Source organism: Strongylocentrotus purpuratus, unplaced genomic scaffold, assembly GCF_000002235.5.
Source record: "Strongylocentrotus purpuratus isolate Spur 01 unplaced genomic scaffold, Spur_5.0 spur5_scaffold_5, whole genome shotgun sequence".
NCBI classification, from domain to species: Eukaryota; Metazoa; Echinodermata; class Echinoidea; order Camarodonta; family Strongylocentrotidae; genus Strongylocentrotus; species Strongylocentrotus purpuratus.
The window spans coordinates 3,046,358-3,068,402 of NW_022145611.1; the positions used below are offsets into that span (position 1 = coordinate 3,046,358).

Sequence of the window (22,045 nt, forward strand, 5' to 3'; positions counted from 1 at the left end):
GGGTGGGGGGGGGTGCGATTTTCGAGGGCCAAAAATAAAAATTAGTGCTCACTGCCCCCCCCCCCCCCCCCCCAAACTGATCGAATTTCAAATTTTCGCCTCTAAATATTTTCTCACGAATTGGACCCCTCCCCTGCCGGGGGCTGCCTTGATCCGCCCCCGATTGACGGAGACAATCACAATGAGTTCGTTAAGAAAACGATGAATGTCCATCTGTAATAGGTCCATGCTTTGCATGAGTGAATGCACTGAAAATGTTAAATGTGATTCGTTCGTCTGCTCGAATCACGTGATGTATTTCAATTTAACATGCATTCAAAGAGACCGCGCGCGCGATGACAATAGGTTTCGTGTTAGATGAGAAGCGAGAAATTTGCCATTCTCTGCTAGATTCTGTCCTAGACAAGTCGTTTTGAGATATTTACTTAGCTTTTGCTTCGTTCGTCTTCGATTAGCTTGCTTAAACCACTGTTATTTCACTTGTGTAATAATGGTCTTTTATGGCAACAAGTTCACCGGGAACTGTGTGATGAATACCCAGGAGGGTAGGCGTTGTAGGAGGAAGGCACCCCTGCCTGTTGATGAAGTCGAAGAATGCTGGCAGCACCGACAGTATGTACAGAGTTATTTTCTAAATTAATGTAACGAGCCAAGCAATAAGGACGCAGGATTCAATTTGGTTCCATTTGGTTCCATCTTTATTGGTTCAGACTTAACTCTTTTCTGTCTCTCTCAATATCAATCAACTGAATCGTCTAGGTCCTGCAAGCTAGGGACACACCTTAAAAATCCAACATGGAGTCTTCTCCCTATATCCGTACCTCCTTTCTCAGAGCCCTAAAACATGTGTCCCTCTCCTAACATACCAACATCCCTTTCCTGCATACACTGTCCATGTACATTTATTCATATATTCAAGCCTGATTGCCCATGCATGCTCATGGAAGTGTTTACTATTGTTTAGGTCATGGCTTCCACAAGGTGCAGTGGATATGTGCATATTTGCATACACACACTCAAGAAAGCAGTGGAAACATGTAGACCCTATGTGCATATTTGCATATGTGTACAACACCTGTATTCATATCACTACATTAAAAATGAATTTACCAACCATCAATTGCTTAATACACGCAGGATCGACCCTTCAGTGCATGAGTTGAAAGTGATTTAATTTAGGGTCATTCTTTGTAATAACTCTATCGAATGTGTTTAAATTGCAACATATGCACTTAATATTCGCATTCTATTATTGGCAATCTAGTTGTAGACTAGTAGTAATAGTCTATGTCCTGTTTTATTTTTACTTTTTTACAGACAGCCAGCCGAGGTCCAGCTGTGCTCTGCACATATCGGGCTTCATGGGAATGGTCGACGTTGCAGCCGGCGTGGACGTCACTCGCTAGACGAAAACGCCGTTGAACTCTACTGCACGCAACACGGTATGCATTTATTCAAAGTAAATCTCTCACAATTAACTTACATTTTAAAATGGCATCTTGTGGACCATAGACTATATATATGTATTTGCCCAGACCATTAGCAGATCCCGAATTTTCCAGGGGAGGGCCGCATTGCCATTGGTAAAAATAGTAAAAATGGAAGAGTAAATATTGATTCATGATGAAAATATTTTGAAACTAATTACACTGTCCCCCGCCTCCCCCTCCCCCACCCCCTCCCCCACCCCCTCCCCCACCCCCTCCCCCTCCTCTCAGTGTTATTTAGGATAGGCGTATATATGCACGTTCCCTCCCTTTGAAAGCACCACCTATCTCCAGGGTGTGTAAAGTCAATTAATACGGGCCGGATTTTTGTGTATGTACAGGCCTTACTTAATTTGTTGCGTGAAAAGTAGCCTACCCCTTTACCAGAGATTTTGGGAACACAAACGCGGTCCGTCCAACCCTACAGCTGTATCATTGATTGTGTACGTTGGTGCATTTACAGGGGGTATACTAAAGTATTAATGGAGAATCATCTATTTGAATGTGATCTGTGAAATGCCATGCATGTAGCATGTCCCCATTTATGTTTTCGTTTGGTTTATACAGTCAACAAGTTGCATCGCGAGAACGGTCGTGCGGAGGTCGTTCCTGCTAATCGCCAACAGCAGGATGAACAGCGTAGGAGGGCGGAGGAGCGTGAGCAACTCCACCCGAGACGAAGGTCACCGCGTCTGGTAGAGCGAGAGATCGCAGCTGCCGCCGCTGTTCAACTCGCCGCTGAGAGAGAGCAACGTCGTGCCGCCAATCGGGCAAACCAGAACCTGCGGAGGTCGGCCCGGATTGCCGCGAGGCGAGGCAATGTGTGATAATAGCCTGGGTAAGTTAATTTATTTCTATGCTTTCCTATTTTTAGTATTCTAACAATTCCCACCCCCATAACAAAAAATAACTAAACAGATGAGCAATCTAAATATATATGTACCAAACACAATTTTTAATTAAGGACTTGACAATGTGCCAAAACTTTACAACATAGCAGCAACTTTTAATGATCGGCGAGTCAAAATGAACTGAGATCCTCCAAGGTTTCTAAATAGTCTGACCGTTATTTGTCACAATGATATAGGGGTTTTCAAAATTAATTTATCTGAAAACATAATTTTTTAAAATTTATTTTTAAAAAGTTTGAAACAGAACCATCTTGCTCATAATGAAATTAAAGGGGAAGCCCACCATGATATTAAGTGATGAATTTTTAAAGGTGCAATCAATTTATGTTTCAATCAATAACACCCTTAGTATTATCATTGCAAGTATGGTTTTAAGCAACCCCTGTATGATACGTATCTATTCCGTCATCAATATATAAGAAAATTAAAATTTATGAAATTGTCTGTATCCTACAGAGCAAATTGGAGATGAGCTCACATGATGTCACATATGTTTCACTGATGACAGGTTTAAAATTTGTAACTTTCATATTTTTATTTTCATGCTTTTATTACATTCAACTTAATACAAGGGTGGACCTTCCCCTTTTAGTATGAATGATTTTGTAAACTCACTTCATTCTCCTTTCCTACAGACTGATTCGCAGAAGCAGCAGGGGGGAGACCGAGGGGGGATACTGGGTCGAACACTGCTGAGGTTCTCGGGACGTAAACGCCTTGCTATAGGAGTAGTAGGGAGGAAGCCGAGACGGGTAGTGCATGGTCACTCAAAACCAGACCCGCTGCACTATCGTGGTCAAGAAAGACTGGGTGTGGTCAGTCGAGGTAGACGCCGGAGGCCATTCCCTTTCTTTGACCGCCTGTAGATATTTCCAAGAAGGTATGTCTACTGATCATTATTTTGGCTTCATATGTTTGAAATAGTATTAGTTTTTAATAGCATTATAGCAGTACATGCCAAAACATAGGGAGTCTTCATCTTTGTTTTTTGTTTGCACATGTCCTCATCCAGGCGCGGACGCAGGATTTTTTCAAGGGGGGGGGGTTTTAACATTTATAAATCGGGCCGAAAATTTCGCAACGACTCAGCCAGCCGCTGAATAATCGAGGGGGGGGGGGGAGGGTAAGAGGACACTCTTTTTCGGGGGAGGGTCTCGAAATTTGAAAATTTGACATTTGGCTCCGTTGGGGGGGGGGGGTAAGGTCACTTTTTAGGTCAGCCATGGGAATTTTTTTTTTTTTTTTTTTTTAATAAAAAAAAAAAAAAAAAAAATCCAAAGGGGGGGGGGGGGAGGGGTTAAGTGGGGGTGATGGGGGGATTTACACACATAAAAATACCAATGAGGGGGGGGGGTTTAACCCCCCCAACCCCCCCCCCCCCCCCCTGTGTACGCGCCTGTCATCATTTTGGAGTGTATACCATTTCTATGTATCTTCTACGTCGAAAATTTGATATGCAGTAAAATGTAGGGCTGAAAGGTGAAAAACATAATATTTTGTCGACATACTCAGAAATAAATCTATTTTGAAATGAATGTATAAACTTGGTATAATCTTTACATAAAAAAATTGTTTAATTTGTGTTATTTTATTTTTACGATTTTATCTGCCCATCATATTTCCGTTGCGATGCCTAATACAACATTTTTTAAACCTCTTTATTCCACAGATCAGGCCTCACCGTGGGACGCGCACACACGTCGTAAGTATGCAGGTATTTCAATGTCTACCTTGTGATAATTTATTCCTACTCACCAGATCAGTTTACCCAATACCTCCTAGTAGAAGTCATGTATACCTCTTAGGTTTGACATGTTGGTTACTACATTGAGAACTTGTGAATATTCGGCCGAAAATCTATATACGTTATATTGTTATAAGGGTTCAGAAGTTGTCTTTTTTTTTGTAAGTTTAGTTATGGGTTTTGCAATCATCCATCTCGTAAAAGCAGTTGTACTGATATTTCGTTGGGTATCTTGTAAGAGCTAGACTTGGCAGGAGCTGTCCAATTACCCAGTTTGTAATTAGCACCAAATATCCACTAAATTTATATCTGAACATGGAGAGGCCTAATTGGGATTCTAGAACTGGAGGGGTCACATGAATGCCATTTATCTCCATTTAGAGATGCAAAACTTTACCTGTGTATTATGAAATATCATACTGGTGCATAAAATAAAATGAATGTTTGAACATGTTACCAGTATTTTTCTCAGTTTGCACATTTTTTAAAACCAAATTTTCAAACTGCAATTACAAACTGGCCTATTATAGGATGTGTACTGATAAGGTACTTGTAGACAGAATGAATATTCTTTCATGTGGAATGCACAAAAGAATAAGAAAAGAAGATGCCAACAATTAATGATGAACTTACAAAAATGGTTGCAAACTAATGATGAAATACAATTAAAAAAATATCAAATTTAAAAAGAGAAGTAAAATGAAAAATAAAATAAAATGGACAAATAATTACATTGAATAGTATACATTCTTTTTATTAAAAAAGGTTTAGAAATGAAGTTTAAAAGTGTATGTGTGTTCTGTTCAAAGTCGAGATGAGTTACAAGGGAAACCAGTGAACCACTATAATCGTTTATAAGCATCAGTGATCATAAATTTCTTGGTAAAGTTTTACAGTCCCTTAAAAGAAACAACTCAAATCTCATCTTCTCCCATTTGCAATTTCTTTTATTCAATCCTATTTTCGTATACATTATATCCATGTTATGCATATATAGGTTCTACTCATATAAAGCAAATCCCCTTTTGTTTCTCTATTTGTCATGGATTATTCTCAATTCTATCTTTTAAAGGAGTGCATATTCCTGACATGTTTATGTTACCAATTCAAAGAAGAACCACAAAATCACATATGAAGAAAAAAATCTAAGTCACCTCACACCTTTATGTGGCTGGGGTCAAATGAGTTGTCCATTTGAAGTTGAAAATGGCTGGTATTTTTGTATTAATTTAGTTTATTATTCATATTTACCAGAGGACATACTAAGCATTATATCAGACAAAAAAAATCATTGTGTTCACTATTTTCAGGTATACGGCCCCTGTAAATCGCATGTGTGTTCTCTAATAGGATTTGTTAGACTCTCTGTGAAATGTACAATTTTTTTCCTTCTCTTATCTTTCCAGTTTGTATCTTAACATATATAATTGCTTTTATTGTGGGATGTTTTGATTTTTCTTTTAGTAGGATAGGACTCCTTTTACTACATGTCTTTAAAATATGTAATGTATAGTTTTTTCTGCTTTTCTTCTCAAGTCTCCACTAATACAAATTAATGTTTTATTACAGTAGGCCCTACTTCAAATTTGTCATACCTAATCACTCTCAGTATTGTTTAGCAGCTGTTTATCCTGTCCAATGCTCTCTTTGATTTACCCTTCTCTCCATTGCTGCAGGGATGGTTCTCGATATTGTAGAATTCTCCTAATAGCTCTTTAAATCTTCTAAGAGTATTGAATCTTTCTTTCCATAGGGGAATATCGTATTTCATTCACAATTCAAGGCTTTCGGTAACACTATGTAGTTTGTACACCAAGAATTAGGTCATATGGAAGTAGAAAAGGAAAGGAAAGAAAGGGTGATCGAGATTGAGAAGGTTGTGAGGAGATCGCAAAGGGTTGTAATTTTGAAAAGAAAACAAGCAGTTCCTTTTATTTTTCTACCTATCTTTCCTCTTTCTATTTGTTTGTATTTTTGTTAATGTCTTTACTTTTCTTTTTTCTTGTATCTGTCTCCCCTTTTCTCTTTTTTACTTTCTCTTACATGTATATTTTAGTCTTTTATCATCCCCTCGCTGACAAAATTCGGAGGGGATCTAATAACTCTGCTGTCCGTCCGTTTGTAACAAATCTGATTTCCGTTCAATGACTTTAGTAATGTTTGGCGGATTTTAATGAAATCTGTTATGAAGGTTCATGGTATCAAAATACAGCCTAAATTTGATTTCAAAGTATGTAGATCAAGGGTTAAAGGTTATAGCTTATTAAATATGCAAAATACCCAAATCTGGTTTCCGCTCTATAACTTTTAATTGTATTTGATGGATTTCAATGAAAATTGATATGAATGTACATGGTATCAAAATACAGCCTAAGTTTGATTTCAAAGTATGTAGATCAAAGGTCAAAGGTTATAGCTTATTAAATATGCAAAATACCCAAATCTGGTTTCCGCTCTATAACTTTAGTGATATTCAACGGATTTCAATGAAACTTGATATGAATGTACATGGTATCAAAATACAGCCTAAGCTTGATTTCAAAGTATGTAGATCAAAGGTCAAAGGTTATAGCTTATTAAATATGCAAAATACCCAAATCTGGTTTCCGCTCTATAACTTTAGTGATATTCAACGGATTTCAATGAAACTTGATATGAAGGTACATGGTATCAAAATACAGAGTAAGTAGGTCAAAGGTCATAGCCAGCGCTCAAATTACACAGGGGTGATGGGCGATTCGCCCCTGTGAGCTACATAATCACCTCCGTCAGAGTGCTCACGGGGGCGATTGCAAAATTAAAAATCGCCCCGTGGTATTATAGAATAAAGATTATCTTTTCTGTTATAACTTTCACACAATATTGAGTTTCAACTTGATATGTATTTATAAACCTTCAACCAATAAAATGGAAGTTAGATTAGCGTGCCAGATTTCTTGCTCATATTTTTTCGGTGTCAAGAGGCCGCCATGTTGTGAACAAATGTGAGCTTATTCACCGCAAGAGGGCGCTATATTTCCCATCTCCACGTCAGATTCTCTATGACTGTATTACCGGTACAAAAAACAGAAGCTCGCAGTACAGTGCGACCATCAGCAGCGGCTATACCGCACTGCGGTAGTACCGGCAGGTGTGCTCGCTGCCGCCACATATCTGCTGGAGCTAGAGGCGATCGCGCAAGGACCGAAACAGGGAGAAGTTTTTCGTTGTGAAAAGCGTGAATCCTCTGAAATCTGGTGATTCCAAAAGTCCAGCTAATAATGAACTTCGACCAGTAAATCAATATTGAGAAGGAGAGGAAGACCAAAGATGTTGTGTAAGGATAAAGTAAAGGCTAAAGAAAAAATGTAATAAGGTTGCTTTAAATGATAAGGCCAATAAGGGGGAATGTGCAGAAAAGGACGAAACGGAGAGAATGTCATCTCGGGATGAAAGTCGACAGTAACCCCTATTTAACTTGTAAAGTTGTAAAAGGGAAATGCTGACTTAAATAAATGTTAATAAGTGGCGGATCTGGGGGGGGGGGGTACACCTCCCCCCCCCTTGGGTCGCAAGTGAAAATGTGATGTGCATGGAAAAACGCCATCATGTGTCCAGACCCAGACAGTATCCGCATCGTCATTGGATCAACCCACCCCCCCTTAAAACTGTTACTTGATTTAAAAAGACATTATCATGCACTGCTGCTCTTTATGATCCCTATTGAGTTAGTATATGCCAGGGAAAGATCACTTTAATACCGAGGTTCAAAATAGAAACAACAAAAATCGCCGCGCCGCTTTATGGACGATCCTCCGCAGCGTCATTGGGTCAACCCCCCCTTAGCAAAAAGCTAGATCTGCCCCTGATAATGATGAAATAGCAAAGAGTATCATGGGTACCAATTCAGTGGAGAAGGCCCCCGTGAGAAGACTCACAGGAGCTCTTTTTTTTGGAAGAGCCCCCGTGGACAAAAAATTGATTTGAGGTCTGGTCATAGCTCATTTATTATGCGGGGGGAAAAGCTAATTATTCGAAAATTTGGTGTCTGTTCAATAATTTTAATAATGTTTGGCGGATTTGAATGAATTTGATATGAAGGTACATGGTATCAAAATACAGCCTAAGTTCAACTTTGGAGTATGTAGGTCAAAGCTCTTTAAATATGCGAAAATACCTAATTATATATGCGAAAGTGTGGGACACACACAGCGTCTCGCCGACAGCACACCCCACTCATGGAATCTAAACTCCCCTAAGTCCGCACCCCGGAGACTCCAGCCCCGAAGGACAAGCAGACGGATAAGCAGACCACCCATGTCCCCTCCCCGATGACGGTCATGTATATTTCTCCCACGTCCGCACCCTGGTGACTTAAGCTCAGACATGCCAGCTATTCTCCACTCCTGATGACGGATAGTCGACCTGTTTGAAACGACTCCCACCACCCATCCTCTCCAACCGCTATAACTCCCCTTAGAACTATAAGCTAAGCAAGATAACCAACAGTATTTTTCAAGACTACACCAACAGTTCTTTTTAGGACTACACACCCTCAAGAAAGATTACCGAGAGTCCTTTTCAGGACTGCTCAATCCTCCCTCTCTCTCACATGGTGCACCTGCAAGCCTACTGTATATCTACATCACTTACAAGCAGCATCTAACCCAGCTCTACGGGGAGCCGACCCAAGTATCATCCCGGCAACTGCAGCGTAACTACGTTAAAAAGGCCAAACTCCAGAATTACCTAACCTTCCTCAAGCATTGCCGTGACTCAAGCATCACCCCAACCGGACTACTACTCAAATCTTCAATCAGCACTCGACGGGCAAAACTGATCATACACAAGGCAGGACAAGCCCTTGTCAGAGAGGGGATCTCCAACACCGCCATCAACTCCATACCATGGAGCAAGACATCCAAACATCAGAAGTAAACTTCTAACATCTAAACTTCGACTGGAACTGGCTGATCTTCGGAAATACTAGGCCTTCAACACCTCTACAGCTGGGAAAACTTTCCAGTCAACCCCGACAGAAGCAGATCGTCAAATTCAACAAACTTCTAGCCAACAGCCAGAAATCAACCAACCAGACAACATCAACGGGCACCAAGGACACCGTTATCAACCTCAGCAACCATCCACTCATGGAAACCAAACACAAAGTCGTATTATTAGGTCTCAACTTCGCTGTGTCACCCAAGAAGATCCCGTTCTCAGAAGTCATCCAACAAGTAGAACCCAAACTGAGATTCCTGAGCCGAACCGCAGCTGAAAAAAAATCTGTTTCCAAGTCACCCAATCCCTATCCACAGCTAAGCCACCACAACCCAACATTAGCAAACCAGAACAAGCCGCTATCAAAGATCTACGCACTAGCAACAGAAAGGAAACTTAACCAGGGACTCCTCTCTCTTCACAGAACAGAAGTCGTATCCAAGCCACTCTACTTCAAACTTCACTCATCTTCAGCTACCTGCCCCATCCTGTTTGGCCAGCTGAAGATACACAAACCTACCATTCCACTTTGCCCCATCATTTCAACCCAAGGATCGCCTTGCTATGACACAGCCAAACACCTGACCTCGATTCTCCAACCACTCATAGGACAATCGTAGCACCACATCAATAACTCCAAGCATTTCATCAACATTCTCTCCAAGACCACGATAAAGACATCATTGCCAGTTTCGATGTTGCATCTCTCTTCACCAATGTTCCGACAGAACTCCCCTGACACTGGATGAAAAACATGACCTCATGTACTTCTGCCTCAACTCAACTTCCTTCAAATGGCGAGACAATTACTACCAGCAACTTCAAGGTGCAGCCATGGGATCGTCTCTTTCACCGGTTATAGCCAACATCTTCATGGAGCACTTCGAAACAACGGCACTCCAGACTCTCTCACAACGCCCTTCTCTCTGGCTCCGATATGTCGACGACACATTCGCCAGTTGGCCACATAGCGGACGTTACTCGGACCACTTCCTCGCCCACATCAACCAGCATCACCCGAGCATTAAATTCACCATGGAGACCAAGCAAAACAACAGCATCCCCTTCCTAGACATCCTCTTTACCAAATCGTCATCCGGCAAACCCGCTCACCAAGTCTACAGGAAACCCACACACACCGATAGATATCTTCACTACAGATCCTTTCACCATCCATCCGTACTACAATCGGTCTCCAACGCCCTCATCCGCCGAGCCCATCAACTGAGCGATGCCGACCATCTAGACCAGGAAATCCAGCATGTCACCACAGCCCTAACTACCATCAACAAATACCCAAGACATAAGATCAAGAACCAGCTTCAGACGGTTCGAGTCCCGCCGCCGCACTAATGTACTTTGGCAAGACATTGATCTACATTTGCCACACTCCACCCAGGTGAAGTAAATGGGTACCTGGTAGGAATTTCTTCCTTGAAATGCTAGAGCGCCGTATGGCAGCCTTGCTAAAGCCAGGGTAATAATCGGGAGCGCCAGGAGGGTCATATCTGACTGACATGAGCGCTATACAAGAACCCATTATTATATTATTATAACATGAAACGAAGGTGTTAGGTGAAAGCCAGAAGGCAGCCTTCATCATTTCATGAAGCACTACCCCATGGAAAGGAGCCCAGGAGGTACCAACACCCTTGGTATCATGCGCACGAGGACGCACACCATCCGAGAGAACTTCAGGACCCGCCGTTTGAACCGCCTCAACAAACCATCTAGAGATAGATTCCTTCGAGGCAGATGAGACGGGCTCTCGCGTGATAAGAAACGTCTGAACGCTATCAAGGAAAACCAAAACCCCAGAAGGGAAAAGAGAAACCGATCCACCTACCGACTCCTCTCACGGAGTAGCAAGGGTAGTGGACGGTGGGAGTCTAGCCACCAACAAACGGGCAAAGACCCCCAAAAAGACTAACAACAGCACAGAGCTTCTCAGAAGCAGAGCTTAGCAAGACGGGTCCTGAAACAAAAAGGGAACTGGAACACCAAAAAAGTGCAACTGATTCCAGTCAAGACACCCCTAGGGCAGCCCCCACCAGCTCCTTGGGTGGCCTATGGACTTCACAGTTGAAGTCACAATCGGAAACTTGACATCCGAAAGCAAACGCTTCCTACCCTTACGCCGAAACGTTGGGTGATGAAGCCTGCTCAAAGGCCTTACTAAAGCTGGTAGGTTAAGCTACAGGACTAGCATGGTCATCACTACCACGCTACACCACACCTTAGGCTGAGAAGCTTGGTGCTAGAAGCCACCGTGTGACCGGGGGCTCTCTATAACGGGGGCAACTCAACTGAGAACCCGAGGCATATCTGAAGAAAACCTAAAGACTACAGTCAAACCGACGGACTGGGGGCACCAACTCCCAAAGATGGGGTAGGGGGCCGATAGTAGCTGCCCCTGGCGGAGTACTAATAGCAGCAGGAGCTGGAGGCTTAACCCCAAACAAGGGCTGACGGCACATGATGGCAAGCCAACAGCAGCACCAGGCAATCCGGAGAAGCAACACCCAAGAATGAAAAATCAAACCCGAACCCGAGTCAGGTGTGACCGGGGCTGGCTCAAATGCCATCCTTATCGCGAGGAAGGATAGAGGATCAAACCTCCGCCTGAAACCGTGGCGCCTATCGGTCTACTGACAAGTTCAAGAGGCGAAACATTAACTCCCATAAACATGGTGACAACTTTGACGCCAAAGAACTCAGAGAATACATCTGAAACCAAGTATACGGTGTGAACGGGTCTGGTTCAAAGCCAGCCGGGGCACGGGCAGAGATAGGCGCCAAGCCACCGCCCAAACGAGGTGATAAATTTGACCCCAAACTTTGGCGTCTGCCGGAACAACTGGTAGCCCGAGCGTAAAAAATTATAAAGCCCCAAAACAAAGCCACCTGAGCGGATACAGAAACGGCTGACTGAACCGTTTGACACCAAACCCTGGCCGTCAGATTACCACTTCACCTCCTCAGCTTCATGGCTGGTGGGACCAGGGCAGTACCGCTTCACCGAAAGACTTAGCGAGTGGGTAGCCTTGGTGCCCCACGGCGGTGAATGGAACCACCTCGCTTGAGAAACTGGGTCACTCCCGAACATAATGTTGGTTGTGAAACCAGGGTCACCTCCGCGCCTGACAGATTTTTGCAAACAACTACGCACAGTCTGCGAGGCCTGCGCCTCCTACAAAGTGAGCCTTTCCGGACAAGTCGGCACGGCTTGTAGCTGTCTTTGTATTCACGGCGACAGCCCTATATAAACTGAAAACCACTCATGGTGGATGAACATAGCCCGACATGGACTGGACCCGGTGGAACAGTAGCCATTTGTGAAAAAGCCCAGAAGCTCCGCCTGAGCGGTACCAGAAAAGGCTGACATTGGCGAAGATTTCTCCTTTGCCCTCTTAGCTCCTGTCCCAGCCGAAACTTGGGTGGACAAGCCCTTCCGCTTCTTACCCGTAGAAACGGGGGACGAATCAAACTTCATGGCCTAAATAAGCTTAGGCTTACGGCAGTGTGACTGCTGCCTGCTCGTTTCAATGCTTCGTGAGGAGCCTCAGCGAGCTCTTGACCTTTGCGTTCCACTTGGGTGATTTCAGGCACCTCAAATGTGGAAGCAGGAATACTGCCGAAATGAATCGGGTGCATCAAACAGGTCAACCTTTGTGCTTGAGTGCACGCTCGTGCTTTGCACGGCTGTTGTATCGCAACAGAGCCAGGGGACTTGAAGCCCAGGGCCTCTAACAGGCTAAGTAACCCCTGCGGGGGAAAGCCGATTATTAGGAGTCTCTGTATTCGGTGTAATTGAATCACTTGGGTGGACGAGCCCTTCTGCTTCTTAATTGTAGAAACGGGAGACGAAACAAACCTCACGGCCTTGCTAGAGCCTTAGCTCTAGCTTACGGGCGATGTAACAGGGGCCACGAGCTCCACCGCTTCTCTCCCCCTAAATACGGGGGATGAAGCAAGCTTCACGGCCCGTGTGACCCGCGCCGACTCACTACAACGCTTCACAGCAGTGATTAGAGGCACCTCGCTAGTGAAAACAGGGTCCCTCCCGACAAAGTCGGTTGTGAAACCTGGGTCATCTTCCCGCCTGACAGCACGTCTTATTTCCAGACCCAGCCGAAGCTCGGGTGGACGAGCTCTTCTGCTTCTTACCCCTAGATACGGGGGACGAAGCGAGCTACACTGCTGTACTAGAGCTTAAACTTTAGCATTACGGGCAGTGTGAACAGGGCTTCAAGCTCTTCTGCTTCTTACCTCTAGATACAGGTGGCGAAGCGAGCTACATGGCGGCACTAGAGCCTAATCTTAACTTTACGGCCGATGTGAACAGGGCCTCGAGCCCCTCCGCTTCTTACTCGTAGAAACGAGTTGCTTGGGATTCAATTTTCTCCCCCCAGTTACGGCTGTCGTTACCGCCTCACTATCAATGGGGGTTGGTAAGGGCGTCTTGAGTACATGCTCGAGACAGTTTGCTCCCCGCACCGGGTTTTTTTTTGCCTGCTGTGACTGGAGCTTTGCCCTGTAGTAAGTTGCCGGCGGTACTGCATCCGGGCCAGCCAGCGGGCTGCGCCCCAGCGCCAGTACGCCGTGGACTAGAGATTCAATTACACTGAATATAGAGACTCCTAATAAGCAGCTCGTCCAACCAAGTTTCGGCTGGGACAGGAGCTAAGAAGGCAAAGGAGAAATCTTCGCCAATGTCAGCCTTTTCTGGTACTGCTCAGACGGAGCTTCTGGACTTTTTCACAAATGGCTACTGTTCCACCGGGTCTAGTCCGTGTCGGGCTATGTCCATCCACCATGAGTGGTTTTCAGTTTTTATAGAGCTGTCGCCGTGAATACAAAGATGGCTACAAGCCGTGCTGACTTGTCCGGAAAGGCCAGCTTTGTCGGAGGCGCAGGCCTCGCAGACTGTGCGTAGTTGTTTGCATCAATCTGTGCCGCAGGCGCGGAGGTGACCATGGTTTCACAACCAACATTATGTTCAGGAGTGACCCGGTTTCTCAAGCGAGGTGGTTCCATTCACCGCCGTGGAGCACTAAGGCTACCCGCTCGCTTAGTCTTTCAGTGGTCCCACCAGCCATGAAGCTGAGGAGGTAAAGTGGTAATCTGACGGCCAGGGTTTGGTGTCAAACGGTTCAGTCAGCCGTTTCTGTATCCGCTCAGGTGGCTTTGTTTTGGGGTTTTATAATTTTTTACGCTCGGGCTACCAGTTGTTCCGGCAGACGCCAAAGTTTGGGGTCAAATTTATCACCTCGTTTAGGCGGTGGCTTGGCGCCTATATCTGCCCGTGTCCTGGCTGGCTTTGAACTAGACCTGTTCACACCGTACTTGGTTTCAGATGTATTCTCTGAGTTCTTTGGCGTCAAAGTTGTCACCATGTTTATGGGAGTTAATGTTTCGCCTCCTGAACTTGTCAGTAGACCGACAGGCGCCACGGTTTCAGGCAGAGGTTTGATCCTCTATCCTTGCTCGTGCTTCGGCTGGCATTTGAGCCGGCCCTGGTCACACCTGATTCGGGTTTGGGTTTGATTTTTGATTGTCGGGTGTTGCTTCTCCGGATTGCCTAGTGCTGCTGTTGGCTTGCCATCATGTGCCGTCAGCCCTTGTTTGGGGTTAAGCCTCCAGCTCCTGCTGCTATTAGTACTCCGCCAGGGGCAGCTACTATCGGCACCCTACCCCATCTTTGGGGGTTGGTGCCCCCAGTCCATCGGTTTGACTGTAGTCTTTAGGTTTTCTTCGGATATGCCTCGGGTTCTCAGTTGAGTTGCCCCCGTTACAGAGAGCCCCCAGTCACACGGTGGCTTCTAGCACCAAGCTTCTCAGCCTAAGGTGTGGTGTAGCGTGGTAGTGATGACCATGCTAGTCCTGTAGCTTAACCTACCAGCTTTAAGGCCTTTGAGCAGGCTTCATCACCCAACGTTTCGGCGTAAGGTTAGGAAGCGTTTGCTTTCGGATGTCAAGTTTCCAATTTGACTTCAACTGTGAAGTCCATAGGCCACCCAAGGAGCTGGTGGGGGCTGTGCCCCTGCCCTAGGGGTGTCTTGACTGGAATCAGTTGCACTTTTTTGGTTTTCCAGTTCCCTTTTTGTTTCAGGACCCGTCTTGCTAAGCTCGGCTTCTGAGAAGCTCTGTGCTGTTGTTAGTCTTTTTGGGGGTCTTTGCCCGTTTGTTGGTGGCTAGACTCCAACCGTCCACTACCCTTGCTACTCCGTGAGAGGAGTCGGTAGGTGGATCGGTTTCTCCTTTCCCTTCTGGGGTTTTGGTTTTCCTTGATAGCGTTCAGCCGTTTCTTATCACGCGAGAGCCCGTCTCATCTGCCTCGAAGGAATCTATCTCTAGATGGTTTGTTGAGGCGGTTCAAACGGCGGGTCCTGAAGTTCTCTCGGATGGTGTGCGTCCTCGTGCGCATGATACCAAGGGTGTTGGTACCTCCTGGGCTCCTTTCCATGGGGTAGTGCTTCATGAAATGATGAAGGCTGCCTTCTGGCTTTCACCTAACACCTTCGTTTCATGTTATAATAATATAATAATGGGTTCTTGTATAGCGCTCATGTCAGTCAGATATGACCCTCCTGGCGCTCCCGATTATTACCCTGGCTTTAGCAAGGCTGCCATACGGCGCTCTAGCATTTCAAGGAAGAAATTCCTAACAGGTACCCATTTACTTCACCTGGGTGGAGTGTGGCAAATGTAGATCAATGTCTTGCCAAAGTACATTAGTGCGGCGGTGGGACTCGAACCACGGACCTTTTGACCGACAGTCCGGCAACGTATCCACTCGACTACAACAACTCTACAACTCTGAAGACATTCCTGCGAGTGAGGAGTGTCTTGCCCGGTCCCCCGCTAACTTTTGTTTGGGACATGCCCCCCGCTTTCATCTGTGTTGGTCTAAGCAATAATAGGTAGATACATATGATTTATTATGGTAAATTAGTTGAATCAGAACTGATTTTATTATTTACCATATAAATTGGTCTGGCCAATTTTTAGTACTTCTTGTCTCACAATCGCTACTGTAATACCGTAGACAGTACAGCCAGCGACGTGCAGGGTGATGGATAGTTGTAGATGCCTTGAGAGTTATGGGAGATCAAGTTGGATGATACATGGACTAGCTGTAACTAGTAAGTAGGGTATAACCTGTCTTTCTAGAGCACCTGTGAATGATGTTCTAGCTGGTCTTGTACCTTAAATTGCTGGAGAACGGTGCAGCAAGATCAGGCTTTTTTTTCTTCTTTTTTTTCTTTCTGGTAGGGCTAGTTCGTAGTTTAGGGTGCTTGCTATGTGTCATCATGCCATTTTCTTCATGCTCGTGACAGCTCAAATGAACCATCATCACCCGAATAACATAAGGTGTGTAGCCATCCTATAGATCTATAACATATAGAACTTAAGGGCGGATGAGCTCACATGGAGCCAACCAGGGCTCAAATGATTTTTTTGTCCACGGGGGCTCCTCCAAAAAAAAAGAGCCCCCGTGAGCCTTCTCACGGGGGCTCTTATTTTAATACAAATTTCCATTGAATTGGTTCCCATGAAACTCCAAAATTTCTTTGTATTTTATCATTATCATTTATTTAAGTCGGCATTTTCCCTCTTAGAAATTTACATGTTACATAGCTGTTATTGAATTTTATCCCCGTGATGACATTCTCTCTATGTCTTCCTTTTCTGCACATATAATTCCTCCTCATTATTCGGAGCAACCTTATTTACATTATTTTTTACTTTTAGTCTTTACCATATCCTTCCAAAACACAGGGGCGGATCTAGCTTTTTGCTAAGGGTGGGGGGTAACCCAAATACGATGTGGAGCATCGTCCACGAGCCGCGAGGCAATTTCTGTTGTTGCTATTTTGAACCCCCCTAAGTGGTGTTTCCTGGCATCTACTAACATGCGGAGCATCGTTCACGAGCCGCAAAGCGGCGAGGCGATTTTTTGGTGCTATATTTAACTCCCGTTAGTGATGTTTTCCTGGCATCTACTGACATCTACTAATACTGTGTAGGTCTGGACACATGATAACATTTTTCTATGCCCATCACATTTTCACTTGGCAGCCAAGGGGGGGGGGGGGTTAAACCCCCTAACCCGTAGATCCGCCCCTGCAACATCTTTGGTCTTCTTCTCAATATTGATTTACTGGTCGAGTTACATTATTTGCTGGTTTTTTAAATTCCCAGATTTCAGAGGATACACACCTTTTACAACGAAAAACTTCTACCGTTTCAGGCCTTGCGCGATCCAGCTCCACCAGATATTGGGCGTCAGCGTGCACACTGCTGACGGCCGCACTAGCTGCACTGCGAGCTTCTGTACGTTGTTTGTATCGGTAATACATTATAGATGGGAGAGAAAGCGGCATCTAAGTTCCATTTCATTGGTTTAAGGTTTGAAAATTGATACTCAATATTGTGTTAAAATAATATCAACAAACATAATCTTTATTTTATAATTCCACGGGGGCGATTTTTAATTTTGCAATCGCCCCCGTGAGCAACCTGACAGGGGCAATTACGAAGGTCACGGGGGCGAATCGCCCATCGCCCCCGTGTATTTTGAGCGCTGGAGCCAACGGCCAGCTACCATGGAAGAGTTTGGTACCTCACCATGTACATGTATATTACCATTGTCTGCAACATCATGAATAAGTACAAACAGAAAGAAAAACGAGATGCCAGCCTGACTGGTCCCCAAACAATTAGTCCTGCTGTAAATAGCCTTCGGGAAGAGTTGCTGCCTTTTGCAAATAAGGTACATTATAATGACCAACCTAGTTCAGAGCCTTCGGGAAGATTAGGTTGTGATGCTCTGTCCCTGAAAACAAGAGGAAAGCGACTGTGCATTGCGACATGGAATGTTAGGACGTTGTATAAGGCAGGGAAATTAGATAACCTCATCAGGAGCTAGGATGAAACTAGATATTATAGGTATTGTGGAAACTAGGTGGACTGATAATGGATGCGTGAAGAGAGATGATTACACCTTCATATACTTTGGTGGTATAGCAGGGTCTTGGGGTGGGGTATGCACAATTGTGACTTTTTTTTATTTCGATGACTGCTTTGTCTGGAGGACTAAGGAATAATAGGTAGATACATAGTATAGTAATAATGACTGCTTTGAGAGACATAGTTGTTTTTATACGCTCAAGGGGAGGTTACAATCGTGCTATTGCCCGAGGCGTGCCAAGGGTAATAGCACAATGTAACCTCCCAGAGAGCGTATGTATATGTCTTGAATATTAAAGCAGTCATTATTACCTTTATATACTGAAAAAAGAGTCAACTTATGACACCATGCACCTTGGCTTTTCTCTAGTTTATCTGCATGGTTGTTTTTGTGAGTGTATCTTTGAGAGTTGGACTAGTCTAGATCTATGTAGCATTTTCCCCCTAATTCCACACAAATTTCAAAGCTGTCGGGTGTCATAACATCAATAAATACCTTGTCCTGAAGACCTACAGGATCATCCAAATCAAGCGAACCTTGGATTTTGTCCATGTCTTTTGCTGAGATAGCTGTTTTGTGAGTCACAACTCCCTTTCCTTTGTGTTTAAGCATTGCTGAAAAATACTTAAAAACTCTTGTCGAATTGGAAAAATCTTCTTGCTTATGATGTTGACATTGTTAGAATTGAGGAAATTACGCTGAAGTCCGAATCTTATAGCTAACATTGACTTCTTCATGTATGAAGAACCGTTCTTCCGTCTATAAGCACCATTCTATAATTTTTGGATGGACTGGGCCTACGTTGTCCAGCTCCGAATTTGGAAGTTTGTTTACGTTATCAAGGTCTGTGTTGATAAATTGCAGGTAGCCTTGATCTAAATCTAGACCAAATCTTTGAATATTTTTCTGGAGAATTTTACAGAATTTTTGGTGTTCTAGCTGTCAGCAGAATCTAAAGCGCTAGGGCCTTCGGTCCTGAAAAGCGCTTTAAGATCAAGCTATTATTATTATTATTATTATAGTAGTAGTACAATTGATTCCGCCGGTCGTCTTATTAAAAAGTCTAAAAATTTAGCGATCAATTCGCACACACACAATGTATGATATCCGCGCTCACTCAAAAAACATTTTAACACGTAAAAACCAATGGGTATTTCAGCAAGATTTTATTATTTTGCCGGTAACTGGAATTTTGCCGGGATTTTACTCTAGGACTATTACATAGGTTTGGCATTTTTTGTTTCTTTACGGGAATGGCTAAAATCACGTCTGCAATTTCAACCAATCAGATGGCTGGATTTCTTAAGTGAGGTATATAAATTTATATAGTAAATAATAAAATCAGTTCTGATTTAACTAGTTCTGTTAGTCTCTGTTAGTCTATAATTTTATGACTTATCAAGTCTAGTTGTGCTTGTTTGAATAATGTACCCCAAAATGGGTTGAATAGCAACAATTAAAGGAGTGAATAGCAACAACTAATGGGTTGTTTAGCAGTAATTATTGGAGTGAATATAGCAACAATTCATGGAGTGAATAGCAACAATTAATTGAGTGAATATAAGTCTGGCCAATTTTGAGTACTTCTTGTCTCACAATTGCTACTGTGTGCCGTAGACAGTACAGCCAGCGACCTGCAGGGTGATGGATAGTTGTAGATGCCTTGAGAGTTATGGGAGATCAGGTTGGATGATACATGGGCTAGCTGTAACTATAGTAAGTAGGGTATAACCTGTCTTACTAGAGCACCTGTGAGTGATGTTCTAGCTGGTCTTGTACCTTAAATTGCTGGAGAACGGTGCAGCAAGATCAGGCTTTTTTTTTTTTTTTTCCGGTAGGGCTAGTTCGTAGTTTAGGGTGCTTGCTATGTGTCATCATGCCATTCTCTCCATGCTCGTGACAGCTCAACTGAACCATCACCCAATTAACATAGGGTGTGTAGCCATCCTATAGATCTATAACATATAGAACCTAAGGGCGGATGAGCTCACATGGAGCCAACGGCCAGCTACCATGGAAGAGTTTGTTACCTCACCATGTACATGTATATATTACCATTGTCTGCAACATCATGAATATAAGTACAAACAGAAAGAAAAACGAGATGCAAGCCTGACTGGTCCCCAAACAATTAGTCCTGCTGTAAATAGCCTTCGGGAAGAGTTGCTGCCTTTTGCAAATAAGGTACATTGTAATGACCTACCTAGTTCAAAGCCTTCGGAAAGATTAGGTTGTGATGCTCTGTCCCTGAAAACAAGAGGAAAGCGACTGCATTGCGACATGGAATGTTAGGACGTTAGGGAAATTAGATTCAGGAGGCTAATAGGATGAAACTAGATATTATAGGTATTGCGGAAACTAGGTGGACTGAATGATAATGGATGCGTGAAGAGAGATGATTACACCATCATATACTCTGGAGTAGAAAAACACCAACATGGTGTTGGAATGTTAATCAAGAAAAATCCAGAGAAACACATTCTAGGTTATTGGACATTAAATGAGAGAATGATGTTAATGAAGCTAAAAGCTAAACCATTTAACCTAGCAGTAATTCAAGTGTATGCCCCAACCAGTGATTACATTGATGAACAAGTAGAAAAATATTACGATCAAATAGATGAAATGTTAAAGCATTGTAAATCAACAGAAATTGTTATCGTGATAGGTGATTGGAATGCTAAAGTCGTAAAAGGTAAGGATGGAAAGATTGTTGGACAATATGGACTAGCTAGCCATCGTAATGAACGGGGGATCGACTTGTTCAGTTCTGTAAGAAACATGATCTATTGATAACCAACACGTGGAAAAGCCCAGGAGATGTAAATTGAATTTCAGGAAATACAGTGTGTCCCCATTACCTCCCTCTATAACCTTGTGTAGTTCTTATTTCTGAAATTGCTTTACTTTTGTGGATATTCCATGTCCGATTTATTTTCAAAAATTATTCCCATTATCCATTTAAGACATTAAGAAGTAGACATAAGAAAATGTCTAATGTTTTAATTATATTACATTAGTCTTCATGATTTTGAATCTTGATTTACTCATTTGAATATTTTTTGTTAATAGTACATTCCAGCAAATTCACAGCGAGCTCTATTCTCATGTTCTATTAATTGTACAATTTGTGTCTTAAGCCCCGTTTTAACAGAATTTTTTCATCTCACCCAAGCGATTTGTGGATGAGCTTTTGGACACCGTCTTAATCAGCCATCCGCAAAAACCTCACCTGGGTAGGTTACCATAACAACCGCACCTGTCTTATCACGATCCAGCTGACACGCGCTATGTACATGTATACATTTTTTCACGGTAATGACGTAAATTACCCGGGTAGAGTTCCGCGAGCGTCTTAATAGGCCGTTTATCAGGATGTCGTCCGGACAACGTCCGGACGACACCTCGATATCACCCTGGCTCGACTAGGGTGAGATTTACCTCGTTATTGTCCGGACGTTACCCCGATTGACGCATCTTAATTGGAAGGGGGTGAATGTCATCCGGACAACGTCCAGACGTCACCGTGACTTTATTTTCCAGTTAAGACAGGGTTTAATTAACCTACTCTTTTCTTTTTTGAACACTGAACAACATATTGAGAGGAACAACCATCTTTATGTAGTTGAGACTTTTGTATGTAAGATTTTCATGTTTATTACACATCATATTCAAATCAAGAGATGCCCCTCCTCTCTCTCTCTCTCTCTCTCTCTCTCTCCCTCTCTCTCTCTCTTTGCCCATTACACTATAATTACACTTAATATAAATAATACACTTTATATACTGCTATTATGGGTTTCAGATTAAGTAATAGCCCCCCCCCCCCTCTTCCCCCTCTCTTACTGTAATCTATGATTGTTAAATCTAGATATTATATTTAATACTTTCCTAAAGATTTTATCACAATTATAATAATAATAATAATAGTGGACATTCATAATGCGCC

General features: G+C 43.4%; 3 protein-coding genes across 3 annotated transcripts; all 3 read left to right on the top strand.

Moving 5' to 3' along the window:
- Positions 1–490: 490 nt before the first annotated feature.
- Positions 491–5,430, top strand: LOC105439213. Its single transcript, XM_030998455.1, has 5 exons — positions 491–612; positions 1,318–1,442; positions 2,055–2,325; positions 3,034–3,278; positions 4,068–5,430. Exons 1-3 carry the CDS (start codon positions 491–493, stop codon positions 2,312–2,314), a joined length of 507 nt encoding a protein of 168 aa, XP_030854315.1. The 3' UTR covers positions 2,315–2,325; positions 3,034–3,278; positions 4,068–5,430.
- Positions 5,431–8,015: 2,585 nt separating this feature from the next.
- LOC115929472 lies at positions 8,016–9,742 on the top strand. The gene is made up of 3 exons (XM_030998456.1): positions 8,016–8,045; positions 8,781–9,055; positions 9,112–9,742. The coding sequence occupies exons 1-3, from the start codon at positions 8,016–8,018 to the stop codon at positions 9,740–9,742; spliced, it is 936 nt and encodes a 311-aa protein (XP_030854316.1).
- A 142-nt stretch (positions 9,743–9,884) lies between these two features.
- Positions 9,885–10,881, top strand: LOC100894002. The gene is made up of 2 exons (XM_003726842.2): positions 9,885–10,451; positions 10,705–10,881. Exons 1-2 carry the CDS (start codon positions 9,885–9,887, stop codon positions 10,879–10,881), a joined length of 744 nt encoding a protein of 247 aa, XP_003726890.1.
- Positions 10,882–22,045: the final 11,164 nt, after the last annotated feature.